Source organism: Colias croceus, chromosome 14 (assembly GCF_905220415.1).
Source record: "Colias croceus chromosome 14, ilColCroc2.1".
Lineage (NCBI taxonomy): Eukaryota > Metazoa > Arthropoda > Insecta > Lepidoptera > Pieridae > Colias > Colias croceus.
Genome location: NC_059550.1, coordinates 5767401 through 5781966, shown reverse-complemented (window position 1 = coordinate 5781966; position 14566 = coordinate 5767401). Strand labels below are relative to the sequence as shown.

The window sequence follows — 14566 nt, the reverse complement described above, 5'->3', positions numbered from 1 at the left end:
AAAATGGCAAAAATAAAATGATCTACAAGCTGAAAACAATCTTACAACTACCCTCACCACAACCCTCACCACAAAAACAGAAAATACCTACAAGTTCTCACTCTAATCATCATCCGAATCGGATTTCCTGCATTTCTCCTTCAACTTGTCATATTCGTTGCGAGCTATTAGATCCTGTTTCAATTTTTCCATATCGTTTAGAAGACTGCTGACTTGTACATTTTCATATTTATCTGTCTCTGTGTCGCTATCAAGACCAGAGTCATCATCGTCATTGTCATGTCGTTCATCGTCAGATTTTAATTCTTTAACTTCCGTGTCTGATACGGGGTTGTCCGATTCGGAACTTTCTTCCAGTTTATTATCTGATCGATACGCTTTGGGCACTTTGTCCTCGTCTTGTTTGAGGAGAATGTCCTTAGTGCTGTTATAGCTATCCACACCGTCGTGACGTTTGCGCTTGCGCTTCATGCTCTTCGCGATTACACGCTTCTGGTGGTCCAGTTGAGGGAATAGTTCTGAAATATGTATATTTACATTTAGTGACAAATAAATTCCATTTATATTACAAAAATAATTGCTAAAAAATCCTTGTGTCAAAATATCACAAATATAAGAAAATTAAATTTTATACAACTTCGTCGAAATTGCTTTGAAACGACTGCTCAATTTACTTTTTTTATTAAATTATGAAAAAAAATACCGCAGTGTGGAAGAGTACTGACTACCTTAATTCTTATAACTCTCTAAACAACAAAAAAATCATTAAACATAAAATTTTCTATCTCTTTAAAATTATGTACTATATCGTGTACACGTGTTGTGTACACGATATAGTACATACTTACCGTGCGCGCAGCTGAGCGCCTGCTCGGCCGCGTTCATCTCGGCCTCCTGTATGGAGTGGCCGCGGCCGGCCGCCAGCCGCCGCCCGCGGAAGTACACGCCCACCGTGTACACGCGCGTGTTCGTCGGGCCCAGACACTCGATCACCCTGTATATACATCATTATTTAGGTTATTAAGGGCCGATTTTTCAATCCTTCGATAAATCTTATCCGTCCAACAAAGTATTACACAATAATATACAGATGTTACCTGTAAAACATATCAAAAAACGAGCAAATAACACATTTTTGAAATTGAATTGATTTGATTGATTGATTTGAACACATTTTTAATACGATATTCCGCGAATAAGATTTAACCAAGGATTGAAAAATCGGCCCTAAAATAAAAAAAAAATATTGTGTCACAAGTTACGGCAACGGGTCCTTAACAAATCTCTGACACTAGCGCATTTTTCTGTAGTGCAACGTAATTTAAAGTTTTAATTATATTACAATTAGAATTATATTCATTTTTCGATATCTCGCTCATCGTCCAAGAAATAATTGTAACAAATAAAATTATTAAATTATAGAATAAGAAAATTCGAAACTTACGAAAATAAGTTTATTTTGGGGCCTCCGGCTGCACACAGCGCACATGTTTCACAAAACAAAATTTATGATTGGCAAATCATACAAACAAACATTTTTGAATAAAATAAAATTAATTTAGCATTTTATCTTTTGTTCCGAAATATACCTACAGAAAAATATTGCCATATGAAAGGAGCATATCAATTGATTGATGATTATCAGACAAATTTTTCATTATATAAAAAAATTTATACAGGTTGTCCCACCGTAGGTATACTAAGTTTACAGGGACTTACAGTTTTGTATACCATGAACACATAAAAAATACTCTGTTGAATTCTCAAAGCTTTATATGTACATCCCTAACTGGCAACCCGCCCACCATTTGCTTATTAAAACTCAATATCCATACTAATATTATAAATGCGAAAGTAACTCTGTCTGTCTGTCTGTCTGTTACTCAATCACGCCTTAACTACTGAACCAATTTGCATGAAATTTGGTATAGAGATATTTTGATACCCGAGAAAGGACATAGGATAGGTTTTATCCCGGAAATCCCACGGGAACGGGAACTATGCGGGTTTTTCTTTGACTGCGCGGGCGATGCCGCGGGTGGAAAGCTAGTAAAAATATAAGTCTTACTTGTAAACAGGTATATCCGGTTCCCCTCCTTCCATAGAGCGTAGAGTGAGGCAACATTGCTGCAATTTCGACTTTGGATCGTTCCAGTCTTGATTCATAATGAACTCTTGTAAACGTGGGAATAGACACGCGTTACAGAACACTTGACAGTATTCTAGATTCTAGGACAAAATAAATATGGGTGTAAATTGTGTTGAAAAGAAATTCCAATAAGTTCTAGTGCAATTAAGTTTTATTAATTCATTTTGAACAAAGACACAAAAGTAGAAAAAAAACACTATGAACGCTTAATAATAATTATTATTAATTTAAAAGAACTTAGGGCGAGTCAGCATTCAAGTTCTACCTCTTTTATCAGACAGAACCTTTTTTTTAACGTAGTATATATATAATATATAAATTATTAACAAAATATCTGGCATAAAATAATTTTAACTCACTTTATCAATATACAAAGCACCCAGGAAAGCTTCAAGCAGGTCAGCCTTATGTTTTTTGGCGGTCGGTTTCGCTTTAGGGTTGTTGTATATCGCGTAGTCCGACATGTTAAGGTCGTCGCACACCATCGCTTGTGTACGGTTGTTTACTAGTGACGAACGTAGTAACTGTAAATAATTATTTGCGTGAAAAGGATTGAAAATGTAAGTTTTTAGTCGAAGAAGCATTTCAAATAATTGATAGAATTAAATTTTGTACAAAAATACTATCATTTGACTATTTCTTTCAAATAGACCATGTTGACGTGACAACGTCTTAAATTAGGTTGCGGCTGGGAGTCACTTATGAAAAAGTGTAACGCTCGGTAACGTTACGATGAGTCACCGAAAGAGGCACGCGGGCATGGTTAGCCCGCCTAAGAGCGAGAGAGACAGACATAAAAAGTCGTTGTCACGTAAAACTTTCGCCCGTATACCGACTTTACAGGCAACCAATTTTTTTTTATATTCAAACTTTTTTTGTATTTTTCTTTAAAAAGTTTGAAGGTGGCTTGTTACTTATATTGAAAAATCATTAAAAGATAACAACTGCAGAAAAATAATTTCTAAGATTTTTTTTATCACTTAAAATGAAAATGATTTAAACAAGACTTAAGAACTATACTCACCGACAAATGCCCTTCATGATGTTCAGGGAAGTGCCTATACAGTTTATCAGATACAACAAGCTGTAGTACCGTATCGCCTAGGAACTCTAAACGCTGGTTAGAACCTAGGGTTAGGTTCGTGAAACCCACTGAACGGTCTGTGAATGCTCGCGCTAGGAGACGAATGTGCTTGAATTTTACACCTTTAATAAAAGATATTACAATTCATTTGATAAACATGAAAGAAATAAAAATATATATTATATACAAAAGAGGTACGAACTACACTAATCTAGCTTTAAAACAGAACTGCAGTAAAACATACACGTAATTACGATGACAAGACCATAGGCTACGCAAGTTATGAAAACAGTAAGACCGAACAAAACCAGATACGATATTTTATACTAAATATTTCTTAATGTGCATTGCGACATCAATAATTATGTAAAAATAATCTCTATAATTTTCCGCGTATCTTACCTATAGACTCCTCAAAAGCGGTCAACTTTTGCAGAAACTCAAAGTCTTTGATATACTGCCGATCTCCCAAAGGCTCTTGTTCTTGCAACGAGTGTGCTCGTTCCTTCATCCAAATGTCGTACAGTATAGGCTCGTTGTGCCATAGCGCTTGTGCGAATACGCGATCTGTTATCTAGAAAAGTTGAATAAATATAATGGTAAATAATTTTATTTGTCGATATATTTGGGGCTTAGAGAAACTTGATTCTAATAGGCCATCCACACGTCTGCCGAACAACGTGACAAACAATGAACACATAGGGACGGCGCTATACAGAGAAGCGAGAAGGAAATAAGTAAATTTCTTTTCTTCGTATAGTGCTGTCCCTATATCTTCTTGATAATTTTTTTTCACTTGTAACATATTTATTTACGCATTTTATAGTCAGTGAAACTGGTAAAAACACTGGTATTAAAATACAAGAACTACTTTAATACTGATTTAACGCAAAAAAATAATAATTATTAGGTATGTATTATTTATCAATTTCGCTACCTCAAGTCCAGCATCAAGGAAAAGTCCGCCCATGAGAGCTTCAAAGCAATTGGCCATAGCGTGACGCATCACTACTTCTCGACACAAATCCGACCCGTGCGCGTACAGCATGTATTGTTCTAAGCCTATATTCTGTAAAGTATTTTGTAAGGAGAATAAATAGAAAAAAATATGAAAAGAATAATCATTTTTAAGTAGGTATGCATTTCTTTAATCAAACTATCGTCAACGCAAAAATATCGTCTCGACAAATAAGAGCGCACTTGAGAAGTGAGCTTTTTCTAACTTCTAATTTTTAATCGATTCTATTCACTTCAAATTAAGGTGGAAAATTCAGGGTGGAAATTTTCAATGGAGCCTGGAGGGAAAGTAATTAATATAATACACTGGAAGATTTTTGAAAATTCACTAAACACTACCGGGAATCCGTCCAGAAGTATAAAGGCCAAGAACGTCCATACAACATTTCCATCCATTTATCAGGCACGAACTTTATTATTAGAGAAAAAAATGAGATTTTCAATTCTATGATTGTACAAACCTTAGCCAACAAAGCTAGATGTTGGTTCTGCACGATAGCCGCTCTATACGTAGCTAGACCACCTTCAGCTAAACCGGGGAACATTTTGAACAAATGTATGGACGATATGAACTCAACCACTGCGTCACCGAGGAACTCGAGTCTCTCGTTGTGTTTGATTTCCGATTCCGTTTCGTTGCTTTTGCCGAAACGTGACATTATGTTGATTAGGGTCACAATACCTGGTTACAAATTAAATAAAATTTTCGAAGTTATTTCGGAGTGAGGGATGTGTAAGATTTTCTTCCCTTTTTGCACACAAAACTGAAGAATAGATTAGTACTCACGCCTCAAGACTTTAATAATACTGTTATTTAAAACACATATTCAGTTTAATATAAAAAAAAATTATTGGATTTGTAACTTTGTAGCTAATATAAAATCTAAATCTGAAAATATTACTTTTAGATATTTTTCCTTTTCAGCTGTACGGTTTTACTTTATAAGCATTAAGTAAGCTCATTATCATAAAGTGACATTCATATTAGATAATAGGCGGCTCACCTTTCTTTCTAGTATAATGAATTCTCCTATCCCCATACTCAGGTTGTCTTATCCCACAATTTGTTAGCGTATTTCTCGCATGATCAGGATTTGTGCCAAAGTTCTCTCTATACGAAGGGTGCGTTAAAGCCGTTTGAAGTAAAGCCCTTTGTTTGAATTTATAACTGATTATGTTCTCGAGACTGTCTAGAGATTTGTGGAAACGCAAGTGACGGACCAGAACTGGGATTAACATGGCGTGCTGAAATTGAATAAGTTTTAGATTTGTATTAGTGAAAAAACAATAATATAATGAAGAGACCAAATCCCTGCTAATTTTATCAAATGTGTATGTGTGTATTTCATAATACTCTTATAACTATGCAGACTGTCCCGTCATCGATATGCTCAATGGAATTTTTCATACGTTAATAACGTTTAAATCCCCGACGCATTTTTTTCTTTTAGATTAATTCAACGGCAGGACACCCAGTGTAAAGTCTGTATTATAAATTTAAATCATGTAAATATTTTGTACATTAAAGTACAAATCCACACATTGTAAAAGACATCGCACAGCGGCAATATTTATTTTGCTCAGACAAACTGACGAGCTATAATAAATAATAATACTAATAAATAAATTATTATAACTTCAGCTACAAAGCATATTTTCAGGACAATATGTTTCAATATAAAAAATCCTTTTCCATACTTGCACAACATCACACATAAGCCCCGTAGTGTGGAAACCTTCAGACGATATAGCGACTGTGACATCTCTTTTCATTTTACTCTGTGTGCGCATTTCTTGTAACGTCGCTTCTTTGGCCGCGAGCTTTTGGCGCTCGTTGAAAGATGGTTTCGCCATGTTGGCTATCAAATGACGGTACTTTACGTAAAAACGCCAGGCTTTTTGGTATCTGAAATAAATAAATTATTTTCTTGATACTTTTAATTTATTCGACAATTCGCTTGAGGAATGTTCTTGCATCTAACGGTTTTATTTATGTAAAACTTAACAGTTAATATTCGATTTCTAACCGAAATACGTTGTCAAAAATGTAGGTAGTAGGCACTACAATCATTTTGTCTTGCCAATATAAATAAAATAATATTTTGACTAATTGATTATTATTAGAATATTATTTTATAGCCCTTACGCGAGCGAACCCGCTTGGAAAACATACTAAAACTATAAGAAAATGTATACTTACTCTGGATTACCCGCATAACTGAGTTGAGGTGGTCGTATACCGAAATGCACAATTTCCGGGTAAAATGTACTAATATCTTTGGAATTTTTAACACTAAACGGAGGACTGCGATCTATTTGATCCACTCGAACTGAACAGGGCTTTTTCCCTGGATATGTCACTATCATGCCTATAAAAATATGATAGTATAAAGTAAAATATTCATTTAGTCGCAAAGATTACACCAAATGCAAATAATGGCATCACTCAATTCAACAAAAATACAAAAAAATTAAGATTTTTATGAATTATTGTGAATTCGCAAAAAGATATTTCGCGATTCCCAACAAGCATGGCAGGACTTGATATGAATATATATATTAGCCGAATATAGCTTATATACCTTTAATCCTGTCAACAAATTTTTGCCAATGATAATGATCCATGTTATGTACTTCTTCGAGTGATTCTGGTGGGATCAATAGACCACTTTCATCTATTAAGTATTTTAATACTTCACACATTGATAATACCTTTAAAAATCACAAAAAATAAAAAAATATGTGGTCATAATTAACGTAAAAAAATAGAGGAAAAAATCATTGAGATAATAATATTAATATGGAGCAGACACCACGAACAAAATCTGTGCGCCAAGCGCGGCGGCGCAGGGCGCGCGAATGACGGCTAGACAGTCATAGATTATGCGATGTCACTGACTCACCGCTATAGAGGCGACACTTTGTTTCATTCTGTCTATTTTATTGGGTGCCACTCCTTACATGCACGTTGACTTGAAATTTTCTTTGTACTTACTTAATATTTATTTTAGGTATAAACTGACTTTACTACGCGGGGCTAACAATATCTGGCATATAATATAGGATGATGTAAATAGTGACGTCATATGGAATAATTTAATTTTTTTCGTGTTTTAGGTTATGGGAAGGGGTCAGGGCTATGGGAAGTTTAATTCCTTACAAATTGAGCCTTTTTTAGAAAAAAAATAAATTTTCCCTTTCTTCACGGCCCAGACATGGAAACCTTGAATAGAAAAAATATTAATTACTTATCTCTGAACTAGCGGTCCGCCCCGGCTTCGCCCGTGGCACATATTTCGCAATAAAAAGTAGCCTATGTTCTTTCTCAGGGTCTTAAGATTGTCTGTGCCAAAGGAGAATGCCCATGAAAGTATGGACCACAGTACAGTGTTGCGTCAATGCCAGAGTGGTTTTGGAGGGTTCTTCGATATTCAAAAGATTTTTACCAATTGATTTTTTTGTGATAAAAACAGGGGTTTTCAAGATATTGAGAAAAATGTGAAATAACCTCAAAACTTAAATAACCCCGATTTAGTTAGGTTTATGTGTGATTTAGGTAACATTTTATCGTCCAAAGGTTATTTTTTGATTAACATATTTAATCTATGCGTAGAGCTTATGCTTTCAGACAAAGTCTATCTGTTCATCGGCTAGTGTAGGTAGGCACCAGAAATCTTCCGGGACGGATTTCAAGAAAACCTAAATATAATTATACTTAAAAAATGCCAATTGAGTTTTTGTTCGGTTTACATGTTGTTGTTGTTGTTGTTGTTTGAATCATTTTTTCACTACATATTCGAAGAAAGAAACAAATAAGAAATAACTGGTTACCTACCAAGCTATGTCATAATAATATTTTTTTTATATATACATATTTATATTATTTTACTTCACTATCTTTGTTAAAACAACCTACAGTGTATAAACAATACCTTAAAGAGTGATTTTATGTTAATTGATTTTTTTTTGTAATTCAATGAAAACAATAATCGATATTAATACATTTAGCTATTTACCATAGTAAATGTAATAAGTTACCGCTTGGTTACCGTGGTAACCGGTAATGGACACTAAATCTATAATAACGGATCTAAACAATTACATGTCTTATTAGATTTTACAAAACATTCCCTGTTCAAAATATATTTTCCGATGGTAAGAAGGCTTCTAAATTGCCGAGATTTTTTTTAATTGTATTGTTGTAATCGGTCCAGTAGTTTATGAGTATATTAATTACAATCAAACAAACAAACAAAGTTTTCCTCTTTATAATATTAGTGCAGATAAATAAATAATAATTCAATTATACGTTCAAGTCAGTAGCTTATACAATATCAATTAAAAACTTGATTGAAATCAATTAACAAAAAAAAATTGGTGATTGAGTAATTGATTTTCATATTTCATGATTTCACCTTTTTTCAATTAACAACCAGTCTATGCTTTTCTAAATATGTAAAATTATTATTTTATACTATAAAAATATACGCCAGCAAATATTACTAACAACACTTATTTCATGCCCAATGTCATATCTTAAATTTTTAATCTATGACAAAATGTCGCCCGCCAAAAATTTTGCTCTAACTAAGTTTTAAAAATTATTATCTAGTTACTTACTGATGAAAAGTTATTCCTTTGCACTTTTCCGTATTCTTTGTATTATTTGTGCAATATCGTAACACACACGTAGGCATATTTGATGCGTTTCACTTTAAAACAAATAAAAAATGAGCGTGACGTTCGCGCCAATGAGCGAGCAAGCGACTGAGTGCAGTTACGCCACATGACGTATGTTGAGTGGAACATATGTGATGTAGGCGGTATCGTCTCCATATTAATATTATCTCAATGGAAAAAATAAACATTTTCCATACCTCACAACCTCCTTCTGGTAAATACCTTACAAATCGTGGCATAAAATGAAACTGGGAACAAGTTGTATCTGAACCTTTACCAAGGTCCAAGTCTACTAACTCTAATAACTCCTTGAATAGAAATTCCTCTGAAAATTGTTACATACATAATATTTTGCTATATAGTACAATTTTTATTAAAAACTTTTCCAAAATTTAAAAAAAGTCATAAAAAATATGTGCAAAAAAATAAAAAATACTTACCAAACATATCCAGCTCTTGGACTGTAAAATTCTTTGGCGCCGGTTCTTCCACATACAAAATAGTATATTCGATATTAAACCTTATAACTTTACATGTGGGTAATTTCGCCAACTTGTAATGTGAGAACATCGAAAAACCAGAAAACAGAAATTCGTGTTCATCATGGCTTATTATTGTCGGAGCTTTGATAAGAAAATTGGTGGGGGGCGATACGGTTATTCTGAAAACAACATAAATTATACACAGTAAAAGTTAAGGAAAAAGCATACACGCAAAACTGCATTCAAAGGACTATCCATAAGTTGCATTACAGCAATGTATAATTAATATGGATAATCCAGAATTACTTAGTATAGTTATTTTATTAATATTATAAATGCGAAAGTAACTCTGTCTGTCTGTCTGTTACTCAATCACGCCTAAACTACTGAACCAATTTTCATGAAATTTGGTATGGAGATATTTTGATACCCGAGAAAGGACATAGGCTACTTTTTATCCCGGGAAAATGACGCAATCCCGGAAATCCCACGGGAACGGGAACTATGCGGGTTTTACTTTGACTGCGCGGGCGAAGCCGCGGGCGGAAACCTAGATAAAAAAATACTAAACAACTGCCCAATCTTTTTTTTCATTAATTTTTAATTATTACAAAAATATGAATGTCTTTTGTATGTATCCCTTAACAGAACGCAAAACATTTTCCTTGTTGTATTTTAGTCACTAAATATATTACAATAGTAATATTACCAAGTTATATACAGATTTTAGATAAAACTTTAATTAAAAACAATCAAGAAATATATTTCCAAAACTCACCTATAATGGTACAATTTCTCAATATTGCTCTGTGTTGGGATACACTTGGGAAACTGTTGCTCTCCCGCATACACTCCATGGCGAATACCGAATCGTCTTGCCCGAGCGCTACATCTGCACAGCGGGCCACCATTCATTTCACCAGTATTGTTGAACCTAGAAAAATAATACACAATATGAAAGACTTAATAAATGGTACTGGATTTTTTACTTATTTTGATCATGAAAATTAAAATTAAAGATGGATGATGATGGAGATGTGGAAATTTTTAGATAGTAAGTGTACCAGATGACTGGATTGTTTTTTTTAAGACACAGAAAATGATATGAGTTATTTAAAAACGTATTTTTTATATATATCTATTTTCATCATAACCATATTATTAAAAGAAACAAAGAAAATTAAGTCTGTGAATAACCATAATTCCGGATGCAATCTCCTTGGATGACTCTGCTTTCTCTGAAGTTCCAACATCATTCTGTCTGTATAGCCTTGCAGATTCTCCTCATCCAGACAATCTTCTTCTTCCGATGAAGATGATGATGAAGAAGATGAACCTTCATCTATTGAATGGAAATAAAATAAAATTATGTTATGCTAGTATTGATAAATTTTGGAGAAATTTAATTTTAATGTAAATTACATATATAGAACTACATAATCATTTATATTTTTGCAAGTCAAATTATAGCATGACAAGAGGAGCATATTGCATTTAAAGGTACTTTCAGATAATTGTGAATTGCTGATAGTTCTAATAAGACCTGCTATGTCTACTAAAACTAGATCACAACATTCTTAAAAGTGAAAATCACATATTTTCAATATTACACTACAACTAAATATGTAAAAACCGGCCAAGTGCGAGTCGGGCTCGCGCACAAAGGGTTCCGTAGCAGCAAATATAATAAACTTATTATGTCAATTTATACACCTGGTGAATGGAGCCTAAACTCTCCCGATATTTTGCCTTGTACTTTTATGTATGAATATTAATTTTATATATGTATTTATAAATATTCCGTGCTATAGGCGTGCCCAAATCGGCTTGTGATAACTGAACGCACAAGTGACAACGACGTCTGCCCTCACGTGTCTGCCCGTTCGGGTCGACGCGGTTAGCTATCTTATCCCCGCCCCCGCGCGAGACCAAGCCCCGCAACTCACGCGCTGCAGCGCAGCGAGCGACCGATCTTCTTGAATCGATGTAATAATAATAATCTATAGGATTAACGCGTTTTAAAAATATTGGTTCGATGGATATGTTTAACCTATTATTACTCAACAATCACATTTGTAATATTAAACTTTATCAAATGCACAATGTATTTAAGGTACATTACTGGATAAGGATTAATGGCGTATTGCTTGAATAAGCTAATATTTCTCGTAAAAAGTACCTACATTATAAAGATTTTATATCATCGCGGATTTTTAAAGGTGTACAATACTGTAGTATATTTTTTGATCTATCTTATAAGGTTCAGCCATCGTTTTCAGTGTAAGCACAATAACTTAACCAAAATTACAGTTAAATCAACCTATCTCAAAAACTATAAGAGATACTTTGATCAAACCAAAAATCGTTGAAAGAGTTAATTAGCATGCATCACCTCTATTTTTTTTAGAATTTTATACCCCGTAGTTATAAAAATAGAGGGGGGGGGACATACTTTTTACGACTTTGAGAGCTGATATCTCAAAAACCGTTCACTTTAAGAAAAATGTTTTTTAGAAAACTTTATATCATTTTAAAAGACCTTTCCATTGATACCCCACACGGGTATGTACATCGAAAAAAAAAATTTCATCCCTCAGTTACATGTATGGGGGGCCCCACCCCCAATTCTTTTTTTTACTATTTAGTGTCATATTTTTGTAGCGGTTCATACAACACATATTCCCATCAAATTTCATCACTGTAGTACTTATAGTTTCCGAGTAAATCGGCTGTGACAGACGGACAGACGGACAGACGGACAGACGGACATGACGAAACTATAAGGGTTCCGTTTTTGCCATTTTGGCTACGGAACCCTAAAAATGAAACCCATTTTCCTTGGTCACAGCATCACAAGTGAATGGGTGGACCGATTTCGATAATTCTTTTTTTATTATATTCCTTGGAGTACGAAGATGGTTCTTATGTAGAGCAAATGTAAATATGTACCACGGGCAAAGCCACAATTTACAATAAACTTAATGCACTATATAGTTATTTATTCCCTTACAAATCAATATAAAAATTGATTTTACCATGATGTTTACATCGCTTAGCCTTCTGTGGCTTCAAGGGAGGCAGCTCGTCAACTTCAGGCCTTGCTTTCCTGCCTCTATCAATGAGCAGAGTAAAGAAATTCTCACACACTTTCTCCAGTTTACGAGTTTGTTCCACACCACTACCACCCTCTATTGCCTTGTAATATAATTCAGCTGGAGAACTTCTGTACCATATTTTTGGATTCTGCTGGATTTATAAAATATTGCATAGGTTAGATTTTAATTCAGTAATAAATTGAGTAAATGCAAATTTGGGGAAAAAAAATGTATTCTAATCTAGATAAACAAACAAAAGTTGTATCAGATTTATTAATAATTCAGCCCCCGGAATCGCAGACACAATGGAAAGTCTATTGTGTTGTGGACCGATCGGGCCGCTGGGGGCTCAATGGGTTAAGCAAACTGCAACTTTGTTGGAAAATGAAAATTTTACCAACCTCCTCTTCATCAGATTGATGTTCTTTAGACCATTTCTCCATCCTCTTGATTAAATCTTCTGAAGTTTTACAGTAATTTCTCCTACAATTTAGAAAAAGGGTTTTAGCAGAATTTACAAGGTTTACACTTACATTATAAATAGAATGGTTTTTTTACCTGTAGTCTTCTAATATTTTTTCTCTATCAGTCATTGGTTTGTGTGGTGCTTCAGACCTTCTTGATGAAACAGATGATGATTCTCTGCTCCTATGAGACGAAGGCCTGTATTTGTCCTCATATCTATCATCTCCATGTTCCCGTCTATGACTACTGGACCTTTCTCTTTCATACCTGTGTCTCTCTCTTCTTTCCAAATAATATTTCCTAAGCTCATATTCCCTTCTCTCTTCTTCATACCGTTTCCTATAATATCTATCATCCCTTTCTCTGTGGGAACTGCTTCTGCTATGGTGGCTGTAACTCGAACTATAACTTGGACTTCTAGATCTGTAAGACCTGCTTCTTGCTTCCTTTCTCTCTCTATCATAGCTGCAATCTCTTCTAGGACTGATTCGAGACCTTGAGCTAGACGCTATACTATCTTTGGATGACCAGGGTTTTTCACTTGAATCTTTTTTAAATATTTCCACACTCCGTGAATCATCATGTCTATTGGAACATCTGGAAGAACTGGGAGTGGAAATAGGGGATTTTTCATTAACCTTCATTTCACTAGCACTAGATTTGCTACTCCAGCTTCGAGATGTGCATTGATTTTCGTTGTTTGTGGTTGCTTGGTTATAATAATAACCTGTGTCTCCATAGTACCCATAGCTTGGTGGCGGTTGAGTGGGTGGGTAAGGAGGCGGGTAGGGAGGCGGCGGATATGAAGTTGTATGGGAGAGCGGTGGTATAGTCATTGGTGGCATTCCTTGTACAGAACTATAAGGTTGTGATAGATTGGTCGAGGGTGCCGGTGGTGGTGGCGGCGGATAGTTGAACAACGTTTGCGACGGCACGGTGGCTACAGGAGGTGCTGGAACATTTAATCGAGGCGGTGGAACGGTAAAATCGATTGGAGGTAGCGACATATTAGAATACAATTACAAAATATTTAACAGATAAGTTGATGTATTTATGACTTATATTGATTGTAATTCTAATAATTTATCTAATTGATTAAATTGATATTTAATTGATTCATATAAGCTTAATTAATAAAAATAAAAACTTGAAATTTTATTCCATTGTAGCCTGTAGGTATTTTGTTAGCAACATGACAAATGACAATATTGAATATTGATACTTGACAGTTGACAGCAGACAGATCAAAGGTATCAAACACAGATCAAATAAAAAAAAAATGATGAGGATGACATTGACACTCGCATTGACATTAAAAATTATTCGAATTAGAATCGATAGTTAGAAATCGATTGGTGTAGATAAAAAACTCGACTATAATTTATGCACTAAAAAGGTTATAAATTCGTAGTTATACATTTTAAGATTATAACCGGTAAGTACGTATATTATATCGTACGTTTATCGAACGTTATAGTTAAAAAGTCGATCAAAATCGGAAATTATGCTTTATAATATTTTTAACACGATTTGTTATGCAAACTTCACAGCTACAATGCCCACTCTATGATTTCTGACCAGTATCTGCACAGTA

General features: G+C 34.3%; 1 protein-coding gene across 3 annotated transcripts; it reads right to left on the bottom strand.

Annotated features, from left to right (window-relative positions):
• Nucleotides 1-67: 67 nt before the first annotated feature.
• On the bottom strand, nt 68-14123 carry LOC123697488 (ribonuclease 3). 3 transcript variants are annotated; one of them, XM_045644019.1, is made up of 20 exons: nt 13066-14123; nt 12909-12990; nt 12448-12658; nt 10610-10754; nt 10191-10346; nt 9371-9591; nt 9128-9255; nt 6833-6962; nt 6451-6619; nt 5949-6156; nt 5255-5495; nt 4712-4932; nt 4171-4302; nt 3636-3807; nt 3174-3355; nt 2509-2673; nt 2069-2229; nt 1445-1472; nt 849-994; nt 291-518 (listed from the first exon to the last, which is right to left on the bottom strand). In XM_045644019.1, the coding sequence occupies exons 1-20, from the start codon at nt 13977-13979 to the stop codon at nt 434-436; spliced, it is 3897 nt and encodes a 1298-aa protein (XP_045499975.1). In that variant the 5' UTR covers nt 13980-14123; the 3' UTR covers nt 291-433. The 3 variants fall into 3 exon arrangements, with proteins under 3 accessions (XP_045499973.1, XP_045499974.1, XP_045499975.1); XM_045644017.1 differs by lacking the exon at nt 1445-1472 and having other exon boundaries at nt 68-518; XM_045644018.1 differs by lacking the exon at nt 1445-1472 and having other exon boundaries at nt 68-518; nt 12448-12655.
• Nucleotides 14124-14566: the final 443 nt, after the last annotated feature.

Coding starts and splice junctions, on each gene's coding strand:
- LOC123697488 (XM_045644017.1), bottom strand. CDS start 13,979: ATGTCGCTACCTCCAATCGATTTTACCGTTCCACCGCCTCGATTAAAT. Junction 4,933..5,254: donor TCATTATACTAGAAAGAAAG/GTGAGCCGCCTA, acceptor ATTTGTAACCAG/GTATTGTGACCCTAATCAAC. Junction 2,230..2,508: donor GTGCTTTGTATATTGATAAA/GTGAGTTAAAAT, acceptor ATTTTGTCCTAG/AATCTAGAATACTGTCAAGT.